Here is a 14068-nt window from a genome sequence, read left to right as displayed (position 1 = left end):
AAACATGCCCCAGCCCATCCCAACCTCACATTAACCAACCACAACTACTCTAAACCCAACCAAAACCAACTCTCCCCATCCAGCCTAACCCAAACCTGGCCAACCTAATCTCCCATCATCCCCATACCTCTGTGGTGCTCTGCYGCGGCTGCAGCAGCAGCAGCCTCCATGTGGGCCCTCTCATGGCCCTCTTTGGCAGCCAGCTGGGCCCCCAGGGCCCCGGACAGGGCCAACAGGCCAGACCCACCGCCCAGCGCCAGGCCAGGGTGAGGGAGGCCCCCAGGGTGGGGCCCCATTTGCAGGCCCTGCAGACCCTGCAGGCCCTGGGCCACGTGCTGAGAGAGGTGCTGCGCCTGCAGCTGTTGCTGGAGGGAGGAGAGAGAAGGAGAGAGAAAACAAGACAGGGGTTGAGTTGTGGTCTACTGGGTTAGAGGTGGACTGGACAGGGGAGGGGCTGAAGGGAGAGGTATACAGAGAGAGGTGTCACAGAGAAGGGTGTCTCCATTAATGGAGGAGCCCATGCATGGTGCCATCCAAATGGAGTGCGAGTGGAGGAAAGGAGTGCCTCCCTAGGAGAGAGAACACTGCCACAAAAATCAAACCATGGAGTGCATGGTTGGAATGATGTGAAGGCAAGAAAATCATTGTATTATTTTTTGTTTTAATTCTCAGACTAAGAACTGATGTGTGATTTGAAACGTCATTCCTCTGGTTTGGTGAGGCCATGTGTTGTCTCTTGGCACCCAGCGTTGTGCAGACACACAGATAGTGTCATCTCTCCTTCTCTTCTCTCACTACGTTTCCTAACAGTCTCATCTCAACCTGTTCCTGTTAGGTCCACACTAAGGGACCAATTTGTGTGTGTGTGTGTGTGTGTGTGTGTGTGTGTGTGTGTGTGTGTGTGTGTGTGTGTGTGTGTGTGTGTGTGTGTGTGTTGGAAGGAGGGTGAACTGGCTATCCACAGAAAAACAAAACAAAAGAGGCAAAAATAAAGACGTATGAGAGGATGAAGGGACACACTGTATGAGGTAGAGGGGGGAGTCCACGTACCCCTATAGACGCATTTAACTCCCCCATAGTCACCTGCTTGGCGCGCTCCATGGCCTGGACCACCTGTTGTTGGTGCTGTGGGACAAACCAAGGTAACAGTGAACTTGAAAGGAAAGGTCTGAATTTTAACATGCTTTACAAAGTCAATAATAATACATCAAGACCAGTATTAAAGCATGTGGTATAAAGTATGCACATGTTTAGGAGGAATAACAGTCACGCTTCGAAGCTCCATAAGGGCTCATGTTACTGTGTAAATGTGTGTGCCTGCTGCATCGAGGTATGTCAATGTTTTACTGTGAGTTGTTGGGTACTAGCAGCATGCATGTGCATGCCTCAGGGTGTAGGTGGCTGTCAGAGAGATACTGAATGTGTTACTGATGTGTTAATATGCATGACCGTGTGTTTTTGTGTGTCTGTGTTTGATTTGCGGTGTGTGTGCGCATGTCTATGATTGATTTGCAGTGTGTGTGTGTGTGTGTGTGTGTGTGTGTGTGTGTGCACGCGCGCCTGTCTTCAGGTGATCTCACCTCCTGTGACAGGAAAGGGATGAGCTGGGCACAGATCACGTTCAGCCGCTTGGCGATCTCTGTCTGCAACACACAAAAAAATAGAGATTGCGTGTGAGGACACCGTGTGTGTGCTCATCAAAGCAACACACACCCCAGAACCTGAGCAGGTCTGGCTGCGAGGGCCAGTGTTGTAAATATTTCAGCTCCTCACATTTGGTCCATGCAAATCCAAACACTGCCAAGAAGCCCGGGTAAAATATTCATGGCCAGTATCGAATGTGACCACCCATCCCAGAGTGTGCGTGGCTACCTGCTGGGAGTCAATGGGCTTAGTCTGCCAGCTCTTCCTCCCTCCATCTCCTTCTCTCACTACCATTAGTGAAGTAATCTGCCATGTGCTGTATCAGAACCATACTGTCTCTCTCCTCTCTCTCCTCCTCCCCCCCCCCACACAGAGTAATGATATGCATGCAGAGATCATGATGACAACATCATTATGACCGGGGGCCATTTTCCTGCTGACAGCTAGCCTCTGCTGTACCGTCTCCCTCTTCTCTCGACCAGGCCAGGCGACACAGCCCCACACCATTCCCTACCAACTGATTTATTGACGCTGTGGTAAACTCCCACCCCCCRTCCTCTTTCACACTCTTCCTCCTCTCCCTTCTTCCTCTTGCCTCTGCTCATCTCACCCCCCATTCAACCCTCATCCTCTTCCCTTATTCTGCAGACAGGCAGTACAGACCCCCTCCTCTCCTCTGCCACCCCCACCCTTCAGCACTTGCCTCCATAAATCCATCAGCACCCTCACCAGGGAAACACAATGATTTCTTGTTAGAGAACGCCAACTACTAAATGACATCTTCAAGAGAGCGGGAGCCAGGGAGATCGGAGAGAAGTGCACGTGGTGGGTGAGGGAGAAAGCAAAAAAAACGAGAGACCGTGAGCGCAAGGGAAAGAGCATAAATAGGGGAGTACAAAATGGGAGAGGGAAATGAAAAGAAGGGGGAGGGGAGAAGGAGGCGGGGAGGCTCTTGTGCCGTTGAGGAAATGAAAGCCAATGAGGCAGGATGCACAAGGAGGAGGATGGGGGAGTGAGAAAGAGACAGAGAGAAGGAAGGAGGAGGGCAGGGTGATTCGTGTGGCTTGTCAAAAGCAGAGCGATTGAGATGGCAAAACGAAGGGAGAGAGCAGACGCTCTGAAGGCAGTGACCTGATTTAAAGTGAAATTCAGCATGGACTATATGTCTGCAGGAGAGAGGGAGGAAGAGGGGGAGACGGGATGGGGTGTCAAGGAAAGACAGAGGCGCGGGGGGGGTTATGATAGAAAGAAGGTGAGAAATGGAGAGAAAAGGAGAGGGGGTTATATAGAAATTAGACTAAGGGATATAAGGATAGAGAGACAGAGGAGGTTATAGAGAAAGAGATAAAGGGATAGAGGGAGGGATAGAGGGAGGAGGAGGGTGAAGTCAGTAGTGGTAATAGACAGGATTTATGAGGGGAGAGAAGAGGATGTTCCGGCTGCTTTGGGAAGGAAGGGCACATCTCTCCTCTCGTCTCGCCTTGTCTGTCTAGAAAAAGGAATTCGGTTTGCAAATCCTATTAATGCAACAGCAGCATAGTGCCATGGGTCCATCATGGGCGGGTTAGCATGTTGTGCTGGAGGCCAGTTCACTAGATTCTCCCAGAAGCATAGCATACATACATTACTCATCTAGTCGCAGGTCGACTAGAGAGGGAGGTTAGACTCACCTGTTTGTGCATTTCAATATTAAGGCCGTAGGACATCTCGTAATACTGTAAAAGAGAGACGGAAATTGATGGTTGTACATTTGCATATATGCAGATCTACGATTAAAAAAGTACCTTTCAATGCTGGATGAGTGGGCGAGTCGATTTGCTTGGTTTTATTCATTTATTTAATGACCTCAGCTCTGGGCTATGCCAACCTGGTATGTGAGCACAGAGATGGTGGTGGTGTCAATCACTCGGTTCAGAGCAAGGATGGAAAATCGTTGTCGGGCAGAGCTGAAGTCATTTTAAAAACTGACGTTGTAGTGTGACATTCTGACATGTCATTTTCAGCAAGGTTGGTTAAGGAGTAAAAAGTGAGGTGGTTGACAGCTAGATAGAAGAAATAAAGAAATGGCAGCGTTGAGAGCTTTTTGATGGAGCAGTGGACTCCATCCCTCCATATTCTGCAGCAGTGTGTGTGTTCAATAAAAGGGCCCTTCCTGACGGCTGGCTGTTGTGTTCTGCCGGTGTGCCAAGATTCAGAGCTGTTGCTAGGCGACTTGCAGACTCCAAAATTCTGAGCTAAAAAGAAGAGAGAAATGGGTGGAGATGTATGCCAAGCGCCGGGGCTGTGCCAGACTGCCACATAGCTTCTTTTGCCACAGTGGGCACTGGGCAACACACAGTCAGCTGTGGTTAGGGCGCTCTCTGATCACAGCCTCGTATGAACACCGCCAGGAATGTGGAGGATTACCCATATCAGAGCTGGAGACAACACACGCACACTTCAAACATACACACAACGTAATATGTGCTGTGCTGTGTGTGTGCTTGCATACGTCTGTGGTCCATGTGGTTTCCAGTGGGTGTGATGTGTAATCCCTTGCCAGATGCTGGCATGAGTGGTACAGTGTAGTCAACAGACAGACAGACAGCTGTCTGTGTGTTACCAGAGAGAGAGTTGTCTTGTCTGTCTGCTCCGTCTGGGAAAGCTACACAATGGATCTCAACTCTTCTCCTGCAGAAATTAACCATCAGCATGGTGTTCGTTAGAAAACCCAAGGTTGTGGATGGGGAGTGTGTGCATGTGTTCTTGCGGGTCTCACCATGACGTAGTGTCTCTGGATCTCAGTCTTCTCTGTGGCCAGTTTCTCACACTCCATCTTCAGGCTGTAGGAAAGATTTAGAAAAGGGTAGAAACTCTATCATAATACTGTTCTATTTCTTCGGATACATACAGTACATCTAAAAAGTTGRCCGATAGACAGAGCCTGAAATATATTAACATTAACACAGGTCCATATTTAGTAGGCAGTGCAGACACCTGCAGCTAGATTTGTCCCAGCAAAGATAGGATTGGGCTGGTGACAGGACATTATCACTTCAGAGCACACCAGGAATAGATGACTCACGCTTGGCGCTCAACACCAAGCCAGAACAGACCAGGCAAGCCAGGACCAAGGTGTCATAGAAGGGCAGGGTACGCGACGCGCCTCTCCCTCCCTCCCGATCCCTCCGCTCTCCCCCTTCCAATCTCCCTCCCGATCCCTCCGCTCTCCCCCTTCCAATCTCCCTCCCTCATTCTTTCTATCAGTCCCCTCCTCCCTCTCTCCGTCCCTTTGTCTGACCCTTCCTCCCTCCGTATGTCCCTGCCAAGTCACCCTGTGACCATGCCGCACCAAGGCAACCCAGGGATCCTGAGCCCAGCACACACACAGCCCTCCATTAAAAAGAAAAGATTCACCCATTTTGAATGTTATTGTTTTTGTGCATCTCTGCATGATGTTCCATCGATTCCCAGAGTCAATTCATGTTTATCAGAGCTATTGCCATTCAAGCAGGCAGAAATTCAGCCGCTCACTACACTGGAATTTAATAGGAGATTGTGAAAGCCATTGACCATATTTTTGCAATATTCCTACCTTGAGAAATGTGTAATTTAACTGAGGGTCCATCACCTTTCTCTTATTTGCCTGCCTTTTCAGTCCAGGCTGCATTGCATGGTGCCGTTGCGAACGTCAGACTTGATCTGCAGGTTGAACATGCTGAGATTGCAGAATCCTAAATTGATAGTGCAGTTTTTTTTAGGCGATTATACAGCTAACTAGCTACTTCATATGCTGATATTGACTTCGGTATTATTGTGTGTAGCTACATTTGCTAGCTAGCAAGCCAGCCCATAGAGCATTGCATTGTGTTTATTTTTAGACAACTTGAACTGTAATACATTTCCACATGTTGCTACCAACCTTATTATAATGACAAAATTAAACATTTGTTCACAAAAGATATCGTTCTCACATGAGTGTGATTTAACATCATAAATTATATGAATTAGTGGTTTTGGGTGGATTTTTCCTTTAAGGAACTAGCCAGTCAGCCAACAGCTCCCTCCCGTGTCCTTTACTCACACAAACCCCCCCCCTCATTTCCGTTCTCCTCTCCACCTATCCCCTGGGCTGTATTTCACCCTGGCGGGCACGCTGCTGACTTGTTTGCGTGCGGCAGATTTATGCGGGGGAGAGCTACGAGGGCCTGGGAAATTAGAATATGATTAATACTGCAACATTACCAGGCTGCAACAGGTAATAACAGCACATCCGCTCCCCTTCAGAAGGCCCGCGCTGCCGCCCATAATTGACTCATTTATCACCGCCAGGGAGGGAGGGAGGGGGGAGGAGACAGGAGGGGGAGGAGATGGAGGGAGGGAGGATGGCAGAAAGCTCGGGGGATTACATTTATTCCCCTGATAGATTTTGTTACAGTGGAATTGCCGCTCTGCAGAAGTCACCTATAGCAGGATTTCTGAGAAGTGACAATTCTATCTGTATCTGTTCACCTAGACCTGGGCATCTCAGAAGGGTGACTTTCCTCACGTGTGTGGTACACGATACATACAAACACTAGGCTTGGGCGGTATACCGTATACCGGGGTATTTAGAAAGTCACAGGATGGTTTTTCGATACCGTCAATCATATTTCTTTGAAGTTTTTCTATAAATGTTAATATTTTTGCTACTTTTTAAGTAAATACCTGCAATACATAAGGATATAAAAAGCATATCACGTTCTTAATTTCACCGGTCACATTATTTTACATTATGAAGCGTATGATAGTTCCCCAGAACAGGTGAGCCAGTCACGTCTGTTTGTAAATAGCACYACAGCAGAAAGCAGAGCAGGTGAGTTCAGCTCCCTCAAAACATGAAACATCTGTGGCATTGTGTTGTGTGACAAAACTGCACATTTTAGAGTGGCCTTTTATTTCATCTCATGAAACATGGGACCAACACTTCACATGTTGCATTTATATTTTTGTTCAGTATAGTGTCATTTTCATCAGATGACAACAGAAGTGCAACGCTATTTGGCTGGCAGCCACACAAAAAAGCAAGGAATTTTTTGCAAAAACAATGCATGGCCATCATATTGCTCATGTTTATCATAAAGAATGTAGCCAGCTACATTTCCTAATGTTTTGCTTAGTTAATCTTGCATTTAACCAGAGAAAAGTAGGCTACACCGAGAAAAGTAGGCTACACCGAGAAAAGTGGCTACACATCAGTCAGAGCGCTGTCTGCTGATAGAATTCCCATTCATGAATTCTCATCCTAGTGGAGAAGTGCAACTACAGCATAAAATTAGTCTGATGCTGAGTAGAAATTATAATAAGAAGCATTTTAGATAGATGTGTGTATTTATCAACATTTTTTCTGCGTGGAACACACAGAATGTTGCATTAACACGACCCCTAAATTTAACTTGCTAGTTATCTAAGTAAGTGATTGAATTAAAATCAGGACACTGGGGATCATATAGTGTTAGCTTTCTGCCGTGTTTGAGAAGTCAAAAACCTTTGGATAAGTTATCTGTACAGCTGTCACTGAGATGGCAGGGAGAMAAAGAGAGACCGTGGGAGAACGAGCGACAGGGGGAGAACGAGTGAGAGCACGGGCGAGCGAGCAAGAACGAGCGCGATAGGAAGAGAGAGAGCGCGAGAGATGGGAGCCTGCTATGCAGCAGCGTCCCCTCTGCTCTCCTCCTCTCCGTGACAGCAGATAAGATGATCGTCGGAATGCGCTACAAATCTGCAGCCTGCCACCACTCAGACAGCTCTGTCGGCAGAGCACCATTACCCCACGCACACACGATTACACAGAGGCATGTATGTTCACTGCACACACACACTCCCTCCCTCACAAGCACACACACTAGTGTATTGCAGAATACATTGTATGGCTGGCTCCACAGGGTGACAGAGCTATAGTAGCAGGTGACTAATGACGATGCTACATCTTCGCTACCTCTCCTTCTCACAACCCTCTACCCACACACCTGCATGGTGTTAATTAGGCCATGCAATGGCACGTGTCAAAACGTCTCGCAATGGAGAATGAAAATGAGCGTTTCTTATTGGACGAGCCCAGGTAGTCTTTCCCCATTGCAGTCCACTCCTGAAAGTGGAAAGTTGTTTACTCTAGTAGAATGCACATGGTGCAGTTTCGAAATTGGGTAGTGCATCATCAGTTCCTCTCCTCATGTCAGTCATTGCATACATTAGAGAGCTATTTATAGTTCAGAAATGGCCTAATCAACTAGCACGTGTCAGCTAACGTTTTTTTAGCTAGGTTTTTTAGCGCATTGATTTTGTTGTAACGTTTGAGTCACTAAAATATCACATGAACACACAAGACAATAGTAAAATGTGTAGAATTGCAGTATTTAAGAGGGGGGGATTCCCAATGCTGGAAGGGGGCCCTGAGTGAAAACGTTTGAGGACCCCTGTTCTAGACAGAAGAGAAGCTGGATGTAGGCCTATCTAATTATAGACACGTTGACTAACAAATAGRCTACRAAATGTAGGAAATTATAAARAGAAAAAATATCTAAAATGATGCTTAAACTTTTTATTTTTCGCACGCCCTGTCAAAATTGTTCCGCCGTCTCTGCGCTCACACACAAATGACACACCAGCGAACCACTAGACTTTCATCATCTCCCAACGGTGTGAGCGAACACGCCCTAAACAAGAGCTTATTCAGATTTCCAACTTTCGTCAGAGGGGCATCGGGACAAAATGTAATTGACATGATATGTACATAAACTTTTCAATTTACATTTGCAATAGAATGTCCATGCCGAGAGAGGGTTCACAGTTCTGATGTACCGTAAATATCACAGTTAGTTAGCCATAAGTATGCAAACTAGCTAGCTTATGTGAGCAATTTTTCATGCATCTACCATATTACTCTTGATTAATGCAACAAAACCATAATACACTCTTGAATAATGCAACAATTCACAAGCAGGTAACAGACATTTGTTTTCTTGTCCATGCACTCATTCATTTAGCTGCAAGACAGTAACATAGCCAAAGTGGCACAGCTGCTAGCTAAATAACGTTGGCCAACGACATTTGCTTCATCAAGTAGCTAACTTTAGCATTGTAAAAAAAAATATATTTACCGCTCTAAAACGAATATAAAAGTACAGTAACGTTATCATACAGTGTCATTCATATTATACAGCGCTAGGTAGCAAACTAAAAAAAATATCTGCATCCTCCTCACATACTAACTTAGCTCAATTCTGTTTACACTGCCCTGCTTGCAGGGGGGCAATTGTCAGGAGTGTGGTGCATGACCTCTGCAGGTAGCGGTCGAGACAAGTTCTCAAGTTCACATTACAATAAAAGGTCTACACAAGGCTATTTTCCTCAGAATCTCTGGGCAATCTCTTGTAGTGAGAAGAGGCCCAAAGCTGCAATTTAGACACACAATAGCATGGTAACCCCAAACAGACCCCTCCCTGTTCTCTGTACTAACCAGCATGTGTGAGTTTACAGTAAAGGTTGCGTGTGTGTGTACGTACACACACACGGCTAGTTTACTGTAAAGACTCAGTCCTTTTAAGACTACATGCCCACAGACCCACACCCGCATTAAAGCTAATTTAAGCACCAACCAGTAACCACCCCACCAACACATGCTCAGTCACTAGGGTTGCAAAATTCCAGGAACTTTCAATAAAATCACTGGTTTCCCAGAAATCCTGGTTGTAGGAGTCCCGATTTCCTGTTTATTACCTTCTGATTGTGGGAGTTTTAGGGAAAACCAGGTAATTTCTTAAAACTACAGAATTGTAACTGCTAAACTGCTTGCTGTGATGATACACATGGATCGGATGTTTACTAACACGTTAGTTCTAGTTTGTTGACTACCGGTATAATGTTAATATGGTGACAATGATGTAGGCGGTGTAACGGTCAGCAGTAATGGTATGAAGGTTTGGCTTTTGAGAGGATTTTGCGCCTGGTCACAGACAACTGTGTCGTGAACTGAAGTCCACAAGCGAAGGGAAAAGGTTAGAGGGGGAGAGCGCATAGATGCGAGAAGGAATTATACAATGAGCAAAGTGATGATGCTATATGTGGCTGCTATGAAAGTGTACTGTGTGTGCGGGTGATCAGGGGTGTATTCATTCCGCCGATTGTTGCTAAACGTTTCTTAAACTGAAGCAAACTGAACGAAACGGGGGGACCTACCGGAATATGTCCAATAGAAACTATTTTTWGTTTCAAAACAGAACTGTTTGGACAAAATCACCCCAGGCCCCAGTTTACCAATGTTAAGTTCATCGTTAGGATCCTATGGTTCTAAGATGACCTTAGCCTTAAGATGCTTTGGGAAAATCAGATCAGCTAGATGCAGGCAAGAGTGTGCAAGGTGGTATTGAATGCATCACTGTCTGTCACCTTGATTACTCCAATTTGTCTCTCGACCTGTGCGCCTACATTATAAATGTTAATTTGTGGGCTAGCTTGTAGCAACTTCATGATGGGTAAATGGCAAATTCTCGTATAATTTAGTAGTCTAAACCTATCAATGTTACATTGAACTGGGTCAATGGAATATGAACGACAGTCATCCAATATGTTGTGATAGAAAAAAATGCTCATACATTTATTTTGTCCTCCCTAATCTTAATCAGCACCGACCGCCACTGACATAAACCCAATGTTCCATCTGCTCAACACAGTCGGTTACACAAACACATTGTTGTTTTGAGCACAGTCCTGGTATCAAACAGTGCAATACTTGCAGAGCAGTAGAGAGGAGCGTGTGCTCTTGAGTGTTCCCTGAGTGGCAGCATGTTAACATTCTGAGAGCCTCTCCTTCACTCCAGACCTCAATACAAAACAACACACTTACTAGGCTACATGTGGGCCAATGCTGCTGTTCATATGGAAACTGTTTCTGTGTCACACACTCCCCAGTCACAACGACCAGTGTGTGTGTGTGTGTGTGTGTGTGTGTGTGTGTGTAGAGAGAGACCTACTGTAATAAGAGCTTCATATTTCAGCAGCTTCTCACTGTCTCCCTCCAGTCTGCTGATTAGAGGTTGTTTAAAGAGCAGCTGCAGAACACACACACAAAACTAACTTGGCAGGCACAAACAAGTATACTTCATGTAGTAATGTGACAGCTGTACAATAGGTGACCCACCCATCTAGCTGTTTAATTAATATATTCCTCTTCTATAAAAGGTCCACATATCTAGTATCACACACACACACAGAAAGAGATACACGCGCAGACACACACATAATCACAAAGACAGAGAGAGACATGCAAACACACACACAGCTCATCATTCCTAATCCCTTTACCTCCGTCTCTTTCCTGCCTCCTAATCCATTTTAGCAACAGCAATCAGGCTCCAGCCACGATCAATAGGTCCAAAATACTAACCGAAGCCCTGCTATTTCTAGCCCAGATCTGTGTGTCAGGCTGCGTTTAGCTTGTCTGTCTCTGTGTGCGTGTGTGTCTGTGTGTGCACACCATGTGTTTTACCCAGAGTAAGTCTGATTAGTCTGTCAGTAATAGGACTGTAATATAGAGGAGAGTGTGTTGATGAGATCCTCTGTGGGGAGAGACCTGCAGCTTGCCTGTGTCTGCTGAGGGAGGCTAAGCAGGTCACCCCTAACCCAATAGACTGGTGTCTTACCTAAACATGCTTTGCATAACCATTTGCATGTGGCTCGCTGCCATAGAACGCTATAGTAGAATCTAGAATCTGCCACAGAATGCAATATATTAGATGGAAGATAATGGATTCAGTGTTAATCAAGCAAGCGTGGTTGTTGCCAAATAATATTTTGCGTTATTAATGCTTCAGATGTTTTATGACAGGTGCAGGGAGAGCGGTGCTACGAGAAACAGGGCTGCTGTCTGACCAGGCCAGTGTTCTGGCTCGGAGACGGTTGTTGGACTGTGGTGTGATACTGTGATTGGGCCGGCTGCTGAGTGCCAGCGCTGACGCTCGTAGTGCGATCCAGAGGTATGTCTGGAATCAGCCAGGCCCGTTTAAACGCTGGCCTGCTGTTTGTATGGCGAGCCTTTGAGCTGGAGGCTTGGTGGGGAGGAGGAAAGGGGAACATACAATAGGAGTTAGCTGGGGGAGGGGGTAGAATAGCCAATTCTGGCTGGTCGAATCAAAGTGGGGGACTGTGTGAAGGTATGCCAAGAGAACAGAGGGAGGTAGAGCAGAGCTGGCTGGGAGTCAGGCTGAGACGCAACAGCCAGCTAGAGTCCCACAGTCAAAGCTATTCAGGCCTTCTCTGGCTACATTCCTCAACATCAGAGCACACATCAAACACACAGATACAGAGACATACAGGAAGACACACACATCAAACACACAGATACAGAGACATACAGGAAGACACACACATCAAACACACACTGATAGACACACATTTTTGTATTGTTGTGAAGTCTCAATCTTCTGAAACTCCTTCCCCCAACAACAGAGCACCAGCCCCCCCCAACGCCCAGCAAACTACGCCAAGAAAACGTGCAAAGCATTGAAACCCATAAACACGTAGAAAGACTCATGTTCCATTTCATCTACAAACTAAAGGATGAAGAAAGCCTATGAGCCTCCATCCATTGTTGTGGTTCCTTCTGTTTCCTTTCCCTGGCCCCCTTTCTCCAATGTACTTTGCTGTCTCTCTCACATCTCCTTCTTCCTCCCCCTTAGAAAAAGCTGAGGTTGAGGTCTGTGGGCGTTCTAGAACAGATCTAGTATATAACCAACCCACTTTCGCTTCTTGTCATGGAAGCCTAATAAGATGTTAAGCGGTTCTCCAACCACTGGTGGCCCCTGTAAGCTACATAAGCTGTAAGCTAGCAGACAGACAGACAGAGACAGACAGAGACAGACAGAGACAGACAGAGACAGACAGAGACAGACAGACAGACAGAGAGACAGAGAGACAGACAGAGAGACAGACAGAGAGACAGACAGAGAGACAGACAGAGAGAGAGAAAAGGCTGCAGTGTTTTTGGTTACATGGGGAGGTTATGTACCTGTGGTACTGGGTCTGGAGGAACTGGAACTCCTCCTTGATGCGGTCCAGGGTCTCTGGGTATGTGAGCTTCAGGGCCTGGGGGGTTCCCGAAGCTGCAGCTGCCGACGCCGAGGACCCAGGGGGTGGCTGGAGAGGTGCCTGTGCAGAAAAAGAATAAGCACTGTGAGCATATAATTGTAAAAAGTGTGAAAATGTTTCAGACAACACACACTATATACTTAATATATTTTGCAGTGATTTGGCAATGTTCTCAGATTCTCAAAAATGGTACACGCATACCCATTTTATCACTGCATGTTTACATTCCAAGTTAGGTCAACATCCTTCATGTATGAATCAAATACCAGATGAGTGCCAAACAATAATTGTGTGTGTGTGTGTGGGGGGGGGGGGGGTCCTATGAGAGATGTGATTGTATGGGGAACAGTGGGAGTGAGTTGGAGAGCCATGATGAGTGAGCTGAAGCTGAAGGACAGAGCTGAAAGACACAGAGGCGTGTGTGGTATGTGTGTATGGCGGGTGTGTGCACACAGAGAGGGGAGGGAAGATGAGGGCGAGACTGTACGGAAACCAGGGGAGTCAAGAACCATTGTGATGTGACAACAAAAAAAGTGTCAGGGCCAGATATGTGAGGGACACCAGGAGGGAGAGGGGAACAAGGGGCTCTTGACCAAATTAAGACACTTGTTTAATGTTTAAGTCTGGGTTGGAAGAAAGGAAGGAAAAGACAGTGGGAGAATAGGGGACACCCCATCAGAGCACATGGGTGGTACCCACAACAGCCTGGCCCTCCTCTCTGGTCCCTCTCTGCGGGACTTAGAGCAATTAGTTAYCAGGGCCTAAGGGGTAATGCTGCAGGACAGCCAGACAAAGGGCCTGACCGCTGGGCTAGCGGCTGTCTGTCTGTCTCTCTGGTTCTCTGTCAATGGAGGCCCACCCCACTGCCCTGATGCTAAAGCTACAGATGAGGACAGAGGAGAGGCAATGTGTGTGTGTTTGTGTGTATAGGAAACATTTGAGTGGGTTAGCTCCACTCGTGGGCTCTATGCAGAAGCATTAGACATTAGTCAAATGAAGTACGAGGCTTGTTCATTCTGCTGGATTCCCTGGTGGAGAAGGATAACTGGGGAAGGGAGAGGTCGAGAGAGAGGACATGCTGAATGTATTCAGCACTGGGTCCTGCATGTGATTGCAGTGTGGACCTGTACAGCACCACTAAAAGCATACAGGTATGCATGTTAGCATGAGACACTGAGTGTGTCCATGTCTACATAAACTTCACAGAACAGCGCGAACTGGCCCTAACCAGAATAGAAAGGAGGGAGGCCCCGGTGCACAACTGAGCAAGAGGACAAGTACATTAGAGTGTCTAGTTTGAGAAACAGACACCTCACAAGTC

The 14068-nt window shown here is 46.6% G+C and overlaps 1 protein-coding gene across 1 annotated transcript in view; it reads right to left on the bottom strand.

The window, feature by feature from the left end:
* The window catches only part of LOC111975764 (transducin-like enhancer protein 1), a 40628-nt gene that overhangs the window by 9556 nt on the left and 17004 nt on the right, over positions 1-14068 (bottom strand). The window contains 6 exon segments of the mRNA XM_070447551.1: positions 129-365; positions 1084-1125; positions 1581-1643; positions 3315-3359; positions 4403-4466; positions 12668-12807. Coding sequence (XP_070303652.1) covers positions 129-365; positions 1084-1125; positions 1581-1643; positions 3315-3359; positions 4403-4466; positions 12668-12807 — 591 coding nt within the window.

The sequence above is a fragment of the Salvelinus sp. IW2-2015 genome, linkage group LG16 (genome assembly GCF_002910315.2).
Source record: "Salvelinus sp. IW2-2015 linkage group LG16, ASM291031v2, whole genome shotgun sequence".
NCBI lineage: Eukaryota > Metazoa > Chordata > Actinopteri > Salmoniformes > Salmonidae > Salvelinus > Salvelinus sp. IW2-2015.
The sequence above is the reverse complement of the archived record's forward strand: the minus strand, read 5'-3'. Positions and strand labels throughout refer to the sequence as shown.